The 13,810-nt window shown below is 51.8% G+C and overlaps 1 protein-coding gene across 2 annotated transcripts in view; it reads right to left on the bottom strand.

Annotated features, from left to right (window-relative positions):
* Window positions 1-13,810, bottom strand: part of Rab6b (RAB6B, member RAS oncogene family) — a 69,016-nt gene that overhangs the window by 36,882 nt on the left and 18,324 nt on the right. For both annotated transcript variants that reach the window (NM_001108775.3, XM_087562864.1), the window contains 1 exon segment: window positions 4,152-4,210. In NM_001108775.3, coding sequence (NP_001102245.2) covers window positions 4,152-4,210 — 59 coding nt within the window.

The following is a 13,810-nucleotide window of genomic DNA, read 5'->3' as shown; positions in this document are numbered from 1 at the left end:
ATACATTCCTTGCTTTCTCTCTCCTCTCTTTGTCCTCTCTCTCAGTCTCCAACCCCTCTCCTCACCCCCTTCTCATGCCCCTAATAAACTTATTTTATACTACAACCGTTGTATGACTGGTACCTTGGTGAGGATGCCTCAACATGGGCCGACTAAGGTACCCCTTTCCTCCGCATTATGCTACCACATTTCAAAACATTACTTCTTAGTTGGGTTTTACATGAAGGAATCAAAATAGATACAATTGCCTCTGGTTGAGACTTAGTTTTCCGCCAATTGAAAACTGTACAAATGAATCAGTTTGTATGGTATGATTAAGCAGGGCCGTGAGAGACTACATAGTACATGTGTTAGTGGAGAATAGGGTGTGTGTGTGTGTGTGTGTGTGTGTGTGTGTGTAACTGCCAGGAGGAAGAAGATGTGCTCCTCAGAGGTCCCCAGGGCTGTCAAAGTGGCAGCTCAGAGGGCCCACAAACAGAACCTTATGAGAGGTTCAGGTGAGGACCCCTAGCCTACCATCCTCAGGTCCTCATGATGGCCCTTTGGGGCCTCCTGCATGCTCAGCTCCTCACCAAGGTGGAACTGGCTGTGACTGAGGGAAGGCCAGGTTTCAGGTAGGCTGCTTTCTTCTGCTGCCTCTTGGCAGACCATGTACTACGGCGCATGTCAGGATGAGTGGACGAGAGGAGAGGTCTGGGTATGGAGGCATGAGGAGAAAAGAGGGAAGCTGACTGAATGGTTCTAGGCTCTGCCATGCTGTACCGCTGTTGGAACAGACAGGATATTGGTGGGAGGGTGACAGGCACGGCCACTGTGCAGTGGGACAGCCTGAGAGGAAATATATTTCATCTCCTAGGGTCCCTGGGGACTTTATCTATTTCCCATACATCTCTGTTGCTATGCTCAGAAAAAGAAAAGAAACAGTCTGTCCTCCTTCATCTCTAGAGGATTTAAGAGGAGCAATCATGCGCCTGTGTGTGTGTGTGTCTTTGTGTATGTGTCTGTGTATATGTGTATATCTTTGTGTGTATGCCTTCGTGTATGTCTGTCTCTGTGTGTAGGTGTGTGTGTGTGTCTTTTTTTTTTTTTTTTGGTTCTTTTTTTCGGAGCTGGGGACCGAACCCAGGGCCTTGCGATTCCTAGGTAAGCGCTCTACCACTGAGCTAAATCCCCAGCCCCGTGTGTGTGTCTTTGTGTGTATCTCTCTGTGTGTAAGTGTGTGTGTCTTTGTGTGTGTGTGTGTGTGTGTGTGTGTGTGTGTGTGTGTGTGTGTAAGTGAGAGAAGTGGAGCCCAGCCTCTCAGCCTAATTACTGCTCTACAGAGCTTAAGGAAAGGATTTCCACTTGAGGTTGTGAGAAAAAAAAACAAGTCAAATAATTCTACCACGCATGAGGAGAGCAGTGTCTGTTCTGTGATCTCCCTTGACTCACCATGACAGTGGACCTGGGAGGCGATCAGTCTGATGGCACTAGTCAACTGAGGCAAGCAGCCATTACTGTGCCTGTAGGCACCTGTGACACCATCTGTGGCCAGGCCTTCTGCAGTGATGGCTCCAAGAAGATCCAGGACTTGGCACATCCCAAAACACAGGTGAGAACCAGAAGGGCAGAGGAGTAGCCCTAGATTTGAGGGGCCCAACTAGCCTTCAGGACCATATGCTCCAGCCAAAGGATCATGGGAGCTGATAGAAGGGGCATGGCCTCTGTACTCAGGGCAAACGTTTGCCTGTTGGGCCCTACCCTGGTGCCTCCCTTCCCCCTCGCTGAGCCTTTTAGGCTGCTATAGCAAGAAGTTGTTTACACCCTTGGCAGCTGCTCTTAGCCCCTGATTTGGGGCTGGGATTTTCCATGGCACCCATCCTTCCCACCGAGCCTTCCAGCTTGTTGTTGTTAAGAAGTTGTTTATGGGGGTTGGGGATTTAGCTCGGTGGTAGAGCGCTTGCCTAGCAAGCGCAAGGCCCTAGGTTCGGTCCCCAGCTCCGGAAAAAAAAAAAAAAAGGAAGTTGTTTATGCTCCTGATTGGGCCTGGAACTTCCCACCACACAGACCTTTCCTGTTTTCCTAGTTGGGGATTTTCACCTGCCTTGCTGTTTTCCATGGCTTTTGCCTCGGTTATATAAGATCTCAGTAAAGCCCTGGTGGCACTCTCTGAAAACGGGTGACCCATGTATATGTTTTCTTTCAATTCCGCAGACCTACACCCGATATTTGCACACTGGCGGTGCAGGCGCCGACATCTGCCCAAGCTTCAGGCAGTGGAAGAAATTTCAGAGCAGAGAGAGCAGAGCCGGGACAGTGACAGGAGCTGAGGCTCAGCCGTGTCAGCGCCACCACACAGACAGCAGCAAGAAAAGTCTGACTTGAGCGACAAGTGTCAGGCAATGAGGGTGATAGTGGGGAGAAAGGGAGGTAAAATTTCAAAGGTAACCTGTCCACTGCTGCAAAGAGTCTCAATGTGGTGCCATTGAAAAACAGGAAGAAGATCACTAAATATATATAAAATCAAGCAGTAGCCATGTGTGGTATAGGCAGAAAGATCCAGAGATCAAGGTCATTCTGAGCGACCCAGAAGATTCAAGGCCAGCTGGAGCCACATAAGTCTCTGTTTCCTAAGGGAAAGGGGAGTCAACTAATAAAAACGTGAGTGTGTGCACACACAGAGCAAACACTCATTCACACATGTGTGCACACACAAAGCACAACGGAAGACATTAGGAGGGAGTCTGTTAGGGATGACACCTCTGCTCCACAGTCAGACCAAAGTGATGCAAAGTCTTAGCTTGTGGGAGGACACAACAGTATGACCAGCATCCATGTCCCAAAGCCATAAGCATCCTCTGATGCACCCAGAGTCTCCTGTCCTTCCCCACAGGCAATCCTTCTAGAGTCCATGTGATATAGGATTTCAGTCCACCCATGGCACAGTGGAATAGGAACTTGAGGGAAACGAAAAGAGGGGGTTTCCCTCAGAGGGCATCTGAGACAAGGACGGCTGCACCAGGGCACTGGCAGACCGACAAACAAATGTAGAACCACGGTGAGCTGCTCCACACCCAGCGGTGGGGAGCGGCATCTTGGAACAGCTGCCCGAGAGACTCTATAAATACTTGTCCTTGAGAAGGTGTTGACAAAGGGATTCTCCGTTCAAACAGTCCCTGCATCTCCTTTCAGCAGACTGAAGGCCTGGGCTGAGGGAAGAGCCCTGGGAAGCAGTGCTCAGTGAGAGCAGTCCCCCCTGTCTAAACAAGCCAGCTCTGCTTGAAACCACACACTCCCTTTTCCAAGTAATAGCTACTGCCATGTCTGGGAGCTAGTATCCCACAGGACCCACAGCCTAGAGAAATGAATTAGAGAACTGTCTATTTCCAAAGGTGGGGATGGGGACAACAGTACTTTTTTAAAAATAAGGATCATTGAAATGCCTAAGTGTTAACAACTCTGGCAAAATGCTTCAGTTGTGAGGAGATTCACTTGGATACCGCCCCCTCCACCACCACTGATACCAAACAGATATGTCTCTGCCCCTCATGAATTTGGTTTGGGGTCAGTCACCTATGGGTCTGTGGCTGAGCCCAGGCCACCATTCCCAAACCAGGATCCACAGAGGTCTTTATACCCAGTCTCCTGACCACCCAGGGCAGGGTCAACTAACCATGCACGCCTCTCTGTGGCAGGGTGTACTTCAGCCCAGGGAATGTGAACACGTATATGCACGGGCGTGTGAAAGTCGGTGCGTGGTCTGGGTTATATGTATGTAAAGTCCAGTCAGTACGACCGCCACTCCTGAGGTGCATGCTCTCCAACTGCTCTTGTGTTTCATCTTGCCCTCTTCTGCTTGCCCCACAACATAACTGTTGTGATGGTTCCAACCTGTCTTTTCAAAAGATCCCCTCTCTCGTTTTGTTATTTCTCCCTAAAAAAAAATTTTTTTTAAAAGTTTCCTTTTCAAAAATCTAGGATTTTCTGAGCTCATTTTCTGCCTAGGCCCAGTACTCAGGGAAGGCATTCTTTCAAAGCAATAAGATGCCTCAGAAATCTGGACTGGCCCCTCTCTGAGCTCAAGGATCCCTGGAGGCGGCTGGCAGGGGTCTCCAGACAGGGTCCACAGGCAGGGGAGGAGGGAGGTGGAACGTGGGAAGTGGGGATCTCACCTGGTAGGTGTTGTCGAAGCTGTCGTACATGAACCTCGTGATGAGAGACGTCTTCCCGACTGAAGGCAGAAAGGAGAGAGAGAGAGAAGTTCAGCTGTAAGATGAGCCTACAGCCAGGGTCTTCTAAACGCACGCACCCGAAAGCCTGGCTCATAAGAACCACAGCAAGGGGAGAAGCAGACCCCAGGTAAAAGACCCCAAGTCAAGGTGCTGAAGTGAGCTCCAGGGGGCACACTCGTCAGACACTAGGCTGCCAACGGAAGAGGCATTCCTACCACCCAAGTCCAGGTCTGCCTTGACCCCAGGCACCAGGTGACGTGAGATCCCAACGGAATGCTCTTCTCAGGGCTGCCTGTGCTCCCCTGGACATGCCATCGGACAATTAGCTCAAGGGAGGCTTTCTACGGTTCCCATTTATCAACTTAAACATTGGTGAGAAAGGGGAGCGGTGGAGGCAGACTTTTCTCAGGTCTCTCAAGGTCAAGCCTATTCCCCACAGAGTGTGCCTGGCTGCCCAGTTCAATGCTGGGCCATTAGCACCTCTAGATCCCACTGTGCAATTGACAAGAGGACCCCCCCCCTGAATACTGTAACAACTGCAGGCTTACCCACAGGTCCGTAAACTCCCTAAATGGGGCAGAAATGTCCCCAACTGAAAACTGCTAGTATGGCTGAGAAGCCAAGAGTCTCTTGGGAGACCCATAAATGCTGTTAATTTCCCAAACTGCAGGGGTTGGCTTCTGACACAACCCTGTGCAGGTCCCCTGGGACAGGACAGTGACAAGGATGCCAACTGCTGTACTTGGAGCCATCTGGAAGGGGAAGAAGGATAATAATAAAGGGACATTTGTCGGGTCACTATGTGGAACTCTCCTCTGTCCCACCAGGACTCAGCCTCGAACCAGAGAGGTCCAAAAGGAGCTGCAGGAGATAAGTACCCCTGACAGGGAAGGCAAAGGTTCCTAACGCCCTGTCCACTGTCCAGCAGGCCATCCCCAGGCTGGGACTAGTGGGATGGCTCATCACTGCCTGGGCAGGGCAGGTCAACCCAATGGGATCCATGGACAGGCCCTTTGCTGGGTCTGAATCTGCTGTGCCCAGCATGTAACAGACAAGTGCAACCGCTCCTGACAGCCAACATGGCCAAAGAGAGGCAGCCAAAAGACCCCAAGTCTGACCCGGCTGAGGTGAAACCCTACTGGGGCACTTATTAGCCGTGTCACCTTGAGGTGGTCACCACTCTTCTGCACCTCAGTTCCTCTTTATAACATAACAAACAAAACAGAGAATGTCAATTAGTAAGAAGGTCATAAGATGAATGGAGCACAGGAAACACTAAAGAGCAAGAGGTGGCAGGTCACTTAGGATAGCCGAGGTAATTTCCAGAATGGCATACGACGGGAGAAAAACAAAACCACTAACACCAAGGCTGTGTAGTGAAGAAACTGACTCCTCCTTGACTTGGGGTGGGGACCCAATATGCTTGGATTGGAATTGGGGGTGGGGGGCAGCAGGAGTATCTTTGTTTTCCCTAAGCCCCCTCACTCTACCTGAGCCTGTACTAATGAGGTGGTGATTCCCTAGGTGGCCTCAGGGTGGGGCTGTCAGCCCTAAGACCAGAGGCCTGGGTCCCAGAGTCAGTCCAACCTCCAGGGAAGGAAGGCTGGAGCCTTAGCTCCATCACAGGGACAACACTAAACAGCTCTGTCTGTTGACGAAATCCCAGTGAGAATTCCAGACAGCCAGGCCCTACAGAGAGCCTCCTGGGTGGTGAACACACAGATATGCCTTGAGGGTGGACAGGCTGTGATTCTGTGAGGAGGAGGCACAGCCATACTGCATGGGAACCCACTGACTGGTGAGGCTGGCTAGCCCCCACCCCACTCCAGAGCTGTGATTACAGAAGTGCATCATCACCACGCCCAGCTTCTAATGTGGCTGCTGGGGAGCCAAACTCAGATCTTTATGATCGAACGGCAAGCGACCAACTGAGCTATCTCTCTGCTGCCCTTCAATCCCACCACTGCAATCTTTTTTTTTTCTTTTTTTTTTTTTTCCGGAACTGGGGACCGAACCCAGGGCCTTGCGCAAATCCCCAACCCCCCACCACTGCAATCTTAAGGAGGGAGCTTTCAGGGTTTCTGTTCTGAACCTAAGGGGCACCGGGACCCCCTGGATTTAGAAATAGTTGGTCAGAAGTATAGGTGTCTTGGGGACCCCCCCAACATTTTCCAGCTTCTCTACTTGGAGACAGTTCCCCACATTCCGGCACCCCTCATTCTTCTCGTCCTCGTGCTCCCCAGAGCATGTCCCTGCTCTTTATTTCTGATCAATCTGTTTCTCTGCGGCCCCACATTGGTCAAGTTTGGAACTGCGGGGTCTCTGCCCTGAGCCTGGCTTCTGAGGCTCAACAGCCGTGCCCTGAACAGAAAGCCTGAAAAAGCTACCAGGACACCAGGAACTGCAGGAAAAGTCACGCTCCACGGCTGCGGAACCTCCAGGAGGCCTGCGCAGAGTATAAGGCATTCCCTCTGTTCACTCACATTGGCCTCCGCCATGGCATGGCAGGAAAAAGCCCCTTTGCGCATGCTTGGGGAGTTCTCTGCCAACTTCATCTCACCCCCAAAACCAGAAGACGGTCCTTCCCTGCCCCTTTCTTGCCCTCTACCACAGCCCTGGGTACAAGCTGGAAGTAGGTCATGGCAAGGGTGGGGTGCAGGGTGCTGAGAGGGATGGCCGTGGTCAGCATGCTGCAGGACCGGAAGTGGGAGGAGGGGCGAGAAATGCTGGTGGACCTCAGCCTTGAATCCCTGCAGGAACCCTTCAGAGAGGCAGCCTTCCGTCAGCTCTACCCTCAAGGTCACCCTGCCGCACCGCCGACCGGCTCAGGACACACTCACTGCAGCACAGCAGGGCAGGACTTTATTAGAAACAAGCAGGAGAACCATTACTGAGCTCTCTTTACTCTCAGCAACGCTGGCCACCTCCCGGAGGTGGGGGTGGGGGTGGGGGTGGGGACAGTCCCACGTGACTAGACAGGGAGGTGCAGTCTTCTTTCAGAGATGTGAAATGAAGGTGAGGAAGTTCACTCCGCAGCACTGACCAGGAGCCTCCAGGAAGGAAATACCCGTGAGCCTCTACCTACACCAGGCAGGGAATTTGGCACCCAGGTTTCCTCAGGAATCCATGTTATGTATGCATTAAGATACCCAAGGTCAAGTTCCCTCCCTCCCTCCACCACAGATGTCTATTTTATCTCGCCCTGTGAGTGAGATTCATTCTCTCGCCCTTGAACCCTCCTTGGTACTTAGCTTCTTAGGATCTGTGGACTGTAGCATGAATATCCTGTATTTATGGCTAATATCCATTTATAAGCAAGTACGGACCATACGTCTTTCTGGGCCTGGGTTACCTCGCTCAGGATGATATTTTCACTTTCCTGCAAATTTCAGGATGTCTCTGTTTTTAATAGCTGAGCCTCAGGGGGAGAGGATGTGCTTATCCCTGTTGCAACTTGATGCAGCCATTGTGGGTTGGTACCCATGGAGGGGGGCTTCCTCTTTTCTGAGAAGGGGAGGGGCTAGTGGGGGAGGGGGTTGTGAGGATGGGACTGGGAGGAGAGGAGGGAGGGGGGCTGGGATCAGGATATAAAGTTAATTAATTATAATTAATTAATGAAAAGAAAAAAGATGCCCAAGGTCTCACAGTGAAGAAGCAGTGAAGGAGTATAGATCTGCCTCCTGTAGAGAGGTCTGGCAAGTAGCAGACCCTGGGGTCTGTCAGCAAAGCTGCCGGTGGGAGGGTAGGGTGGGCAGCAAGACCCCAGGCTGTGGGGAGGGTAAGTAAATTCAGAATCTGGGGAGAAAATGTCCATGAAGAAAGTGGGGGAGTGGGCCAGGTTATCATGAGGACCTATGTGGAGGCCCCTCAATCCTAACACTGCCCCCCCAGAATAGTGGAGACAGTGTGTGAAGAAAACATTGTTCCCACGAGGGGACATTGGAAGCTCCATGAGGCTGCAGGGTCGATTCGAACAAAAACTCATCTTTGGGGCTGGATGTGGAGAGAGCTACAAGGGCAGATGGGAAGAAGGCTAGGGTGCCAAGGGTGTGGCGGCCACCTCTGAAGCTTTACAGCAGTGAGAGCTCCAGCAGAGTCTTGAGCAGAAGGCTATGGGTGTACCCAGGGATGGCAGTGCAACATTCCCACCATAGGGACTGCTCCCCATGCCAAACGCCCTCGCAATGCAAGCCTGGTACTCCATCAGGGGCTGGGGCTGGAGGTCCTACTCTGGTGACAGAAAAGGTTCTATGTGTCACCAAGGGAGAATGGACAGGTCACCTGCCTGGAGTGTGCTCTTGCTTGACACCGTAAGACTGGGCTCTCAGGTCTTTTGAGAGCCCACACTGGCCCACTTGGGTGAGATCACTCTGGTGCTCATGTGACAAGAAACTTGTCCCCCACCCCAGGTCCCCTGTGAGTGAGTGAGTGAGCCTTTTCATTCCGAGGACTCTGGCATTTACAATGCTGTGGGCCCAGAACCACCCCGTTGTGTCCTGCTCCAGTTCTGAACCTGAGAGAAACAGGTGAGTATCCTCTTTTGCCTCGGGCAGCTGAGTTTTGGGTGGTTTAATCCAAAGTACACAGAGACAGTTCTGAGCTTTTAAAAGGAACTCTGGGAGATACCACCCAGGATGTGGGGCTGAAGTCTGGTGAGGATGGAAGGATGCAGTGGTGGGCAATTGATATAATATAGGAGGTGACAGGACCCCATGGCAGGCCAGAGTCAAGTGAGAGCCCAGGATGCTTCCGGTCCCCTGGCTTTGTGACCAGCAGATGATGGAGCCATCCCCAGAGTCCCAGCAAACTAGGCCGGATCAGGTAACGAGTTCAGATTCTGAGGGCCATGGAATTATAACAATGACCAGACCAGGACACACCGATTTCAGAAAGTAAATATTAAAGCAATCAGTCAATTTCATGAGCAAAAGGGCCTATGCATATTTTCCATGAAATCTTATTTTCTTCGAACTCTCTCCTGTGCTGCTGGACAAGGATCATGCACACCCACAGGCTGTGAGGCGCTCGCTTCCACACACCATGGCAACACTGCCAACTGCTGGAAAGACTGAACGCTGACCCTTGCTGACCCTTGCTGACCCGCTACTAGTACCTGTCTGTTTCTTTGGGGTCCATGCACCCCACTGGCTTCCCACAGGCTTTGGGACCCAATCCGGCACAAGTTCCAGTCAGACCGACTTGGCCACGTTCTGTTCTGGCGGTTTCTAAACAGACGCAGAAGACAGTGAGGTTTCAGCACTCACTGGCCCTCTACTGGGTGCCAACTCTGCCAGGTTCACTCTGTGAACCAAGTTCACAGTGAGAGCACTCACCAGAGGCAGCCCTGTCTGGCCATGTGGAGCTAGGCCCCGCCCTGAACACCTGAAAGCCCAAGCTTCAGGGAAGGGCTGCAGTGTGACCCTGCTGAGGGAGTCCTGACACAAGCCTCTTTGAGGGGAGCTGACACCTGGTTTGGTGTGGAGTGGTGACGGTCTGAGGGCTGGGTGATGGGGCTACCCTTCACCTCATGTCATCCACCCACACCGCTCCATGAGTGGCATGCCCGAGTCAGTACCCGTGAGGACTCTGGGTGTGGCTTGGGCCTGGCTCACGGGATAAGAACGGAATAGATGGGGAGTTCCAGATTCACATCCTGCTGCTGTCTCATTTTGTGAAGGACACACTTCCCCTCCCTCTCCTTCTCTCCAGAGTGGGTGTGAATGCGGGTGGAGAGACTACACTTAGGGCCAGGGAGTGAGACAGAGTATGAGAAATCGTCGCAGACTTGATGGAGGGTCCGGCAAGGCCTCACCAAAGCTGCACCGCCTACAGAGAGCCTTGGCCTGCGGCCTGCTCTCGGCTCAAGTTCACATTTCTGTCCCTAACTGCTCTGCGGCACTGCTGGACAGAGATGCAAATCAGCCTAGTCCTCCTGATGGTCTGGACAGAGCTCACTCACATCCTGGGCCTGAAATGGACAGAGGACAAGCCTTCCTGACCCTGTGTCACTGTGTCATAGCACCCCCAAAAGATGCCTCCACCTTCCCCCCAAAGCTCTGCACACCAGGCACGCTGTAACTGGCCCGGCTGCGGAGGGCAGGACACCCAGGCCCTAGGAGGAGGACAGGAACTGAGGAAGACACCAGCTACCTTTGTGTGAGTCTTGTTTCCTTTTGTTCTGGGTTAAAGAAACAGAAAACCCAGCCCCCTCAGACTGTGAAAGGCAAATGTGCCTGGGGCCAGGCTTCCCCTCCACTCTCTGCTCTGCCACCTCGTGCTCAAAGCAGCTTTGACAGCTCCCACCTGAGCCCTCAGGGCCCAGCTGGCTCACTGTGGGCTAAATGCAGAAACAGGTGAAAAAAAAATCCCATTCCAAACCTTCCCCCAACAGACTCAGACAATAATTAAGAAGTACGCAGAGCTCTTCATTGGACACTTTAATTAAGTATGTTAATTCCCTCTGCCAGAGGATGCTCATCTGCCTGGCCTCACTCAGGGGCCAGTAACTATGGAAAGTGGGGAGGGGGGCAGGAAGAAGAGGAGGCTGAGGGCAGCAAGGCATGAGGCAGGCTTGTGTGGACCAAGCCCTTCTGTACCAACCGGGGCTGACCATGCCTGACCGTCTGGCCTTCTAACCAAGTGTTCCTGCCTCACAGCCCCCCACAATCCCCCACAGTCCACCCCACCCCCACAGCCCTACTTCCTCTAAGCCTGTCCTGACTCAGATGTACAGTGCTGCTTCATTTCCACCCTTCGTGCTGGCTGGAAAAGTGGGAATCCCGGCCTACAGAAGGGAGTTCTGCCCCCCCCCCCCAATGTGGCCCTGATTGGCTGTAGACCTTGGAGCCATTGCAGCTCCCTGAGGAGCACAGACGTTCTGTGAGAGCAAGAAAGACCAGGATTGGGGGATCCAAAGAAATCGTAGCAACACAGAAGTCTACACATCGGGGCTAGAGAGATGGCTTCGTGGTTAAGAGCACTTCCTGCTCTTGTAGAGGTCTAGAGTTCAGTTCCCAGCACCCATGTCTGGTGGCTCACAACTACCGTTAACTCCAGTTCCAGTTCCAGGGGGATCTGATACCTCTGGCCTTCTTGGACAACATACACATAATCTTAATAGTGATGATCATGAATTAAAAATAAAATGCTGTAAAATAAAAAAGAAGCTCACACTTCAACCAGGTAGACAGGATGAGGCAGAAACCAGAAGGGGGGAATAAAAGTTCCTTCTTCCCCATGACATCTAACACTACAGGTAACGTACTTCACATGCAGGAGCCTCAGGCATGCAACGTGGTCAGCCTTCAGACACCTTCATCAAAGCCCTGTGCCTGTCAGTGACACAAGGGATTGCTAGGCCTTCACGTGGCCATCAGACAGTGCACTGGGAGGCCCAGCCTCAGTTTCCCTTTCTACACACACACTCTTGGCTGTCCTCCTGCTTCTTTTCCAGTGACTCTCCTTCAGCAGAAAGTTAATTAGAGGGAAGAGCCGCCCAAGGGCTGATCTAGGTGACACCCTTCCAAAGGTGCCCAGCCGGGGCCTCTGGCGGCCCAGAGGGAGGGCTCTGCCACCTTCCTGCTGTATACGCGTCCGTGTGTTCTCCAACTGCCTTTCTCTCTCCAGCTCCTGGTGTACGGAGGCATGACTGAGAAGTCGATGTTATAAATAGTTATGATATACAAGGTGATGCTTTGATAGAACTCCCTCTCTATATACGTACGTATGCAGTGATATGGTAATTAGTCCAGCTAATGTATTCGACACCTCACAGCTCCCTTTCTGGCATATGTATGTGTATGCCTGTGGTGTATGTGTGCATGCATGCATATGTATGTGCACATCTTCGTGCACATGTGCACGCACACGACACCCAGAGGTCAGATATCCCCTTTGATTTCGTTCCACCTTCTACACTGAAGCAGGGATTCTCACTTGAATCCAGAGTTCTTTAACTCAGCTAGTCTATCTAGCCAGCTTGCTCCAAAGATGGCCTCCTAAGTGCTATGATTGCAGGTGGCATTTATGTGGGTGCTGGGGACCAGAACATCAATCCTTACACTTGCGAAGCAGGTGCTTTATCCACTAAGCCATCTTCCCAGCCCCACCGAAGCCTTGTTTTGTAATGACAACACCAGACACACGAAAAGACGCAGTCACACGGTCTCATGTATGTTCAATCTACGAAAGTAGAGGGCAAAGACCTGCGGGTGGCTGCTGGAGCACAGGGTGGGGGTGGGGCACCGGGGCGGAGGAGAATGAGGGGATGTCAGTCAAAGGTACAAACTTGGGGTTATAAAGTGAGTGCTGGAGACCTAGTATCCAGCAGGGTGAGTAGAGCCCACAGACGACTCTGCAGTACCTCACATTTCCCGAGTCTGTTCTCTGCTCTCCAAAGCCTTCTGGGAATTTGCACATTAGTCTTGCTTCTATCCCTCCTTCCTCACAGCCTCAAGAGATTTCTGACTAAATCATCCCTGCCCTAACAGAGACGTCTTCTTCTCTCCAAATCCTTGGGGCGTTTGTCCTGGTCAGCACCACTGTGAGAATGAATGATTTGGGGTACATCAGCCACAGGAGTATCCCACTCCTTAACCCTAAGACACGCTAAAACAAACCAACGCCAACCTCAGGCCAGGATCAGGAAGCAGTCTAGAGCTCTGACTGAGGCTTTCTCAGTTCAAGGTCAGGGAATGGCATGGAGCCCCTGCCCCAACTTCTACCACCTGAAGTCATGAAGGCCTATGGGACGGTAGTAGGTACAGAGCTCAGTTACTTGAAGACATAGGCAACAAAAGGGAAGGGGGACATTACACAGTCAAGGGCTGAAGAAGGGAAACCATGAACTAGAAGTATAGAAGAAGCTTGAAGGTGCCTCTGCAGCACAAGGCCTCAGGGAACTGAAACAAAGACACTGTGTCCCAGAACAGACATTTGGGACGGCAGTTGGGAACTGAGAAAGGCACTGTTCACAGGAGAGATGGGTTCACTGATAGAACAGTGACCTGCTCAATCATCAAGAACCAGCCAGGACTAGTACCCAGAGCTGCCTATCAGATGATGGAGGCCTGAGGGGGCAACATGACCAATGAGTTTGCCAATGTGCCCAGGAACACGTCTTGGTGTTGTCTCGGCTCATTGGTGTTCCATTGAGGATGAGCCGAATGGTCTTTTAAGACGAATCTACTTTAATACACTGTGGGATGGAAGTTCTAGAAGGACTCCTTTACTGCTGTGGGCAGAATCCTCTTAGCCTGGGGCTTCATAACCTTAGTCATGTTCTGCTTTGCCTTATCCAGCTCAGAGCCCTGAAGCCGGAGTATGGAGCGGAAGTCTGTGGTGGGAGGGCAGCGGGGAGCTGGGGTAGCATGACCAACAAGGGGGTAACAGTTGTGTTACTGGCTCAGGACCACTCTGTGCTGGGAGTACCTGCCCTTATTTAATTCCTTAGATAATTCCTTCCCTGTGCCAAAAAGACTGATGGCAACTCTTGAAAATAAAATCAGACATTGAATTGTTGAAGACAGTGTCAAGGTATGGTACCTTCTTATTAATAAAAGTGAGCAGCTTCCCAATCCCTGCTGATGTCCACTGCTTGG

The sequence above is a fragment of the Rattus norvegicus genome, chromosome 8 (genome assembly GCF_021556685.1).
Source record: "Rattus norvegicus strain SHRSP/BbbUtx chromosome 8, alternate assembly SHRSP_T2T, whole genome shotgun sequence".
NCBI lineage: Eukaryota > Metazoa > Chordata > Mammalia > Rodentia > Muridae > Rattus > Rattus norvegicus.
Note: the sequence above shows the minus strand (reverse complement) of the source record. Positions and strands in the feature narration are given on the sequence as shown.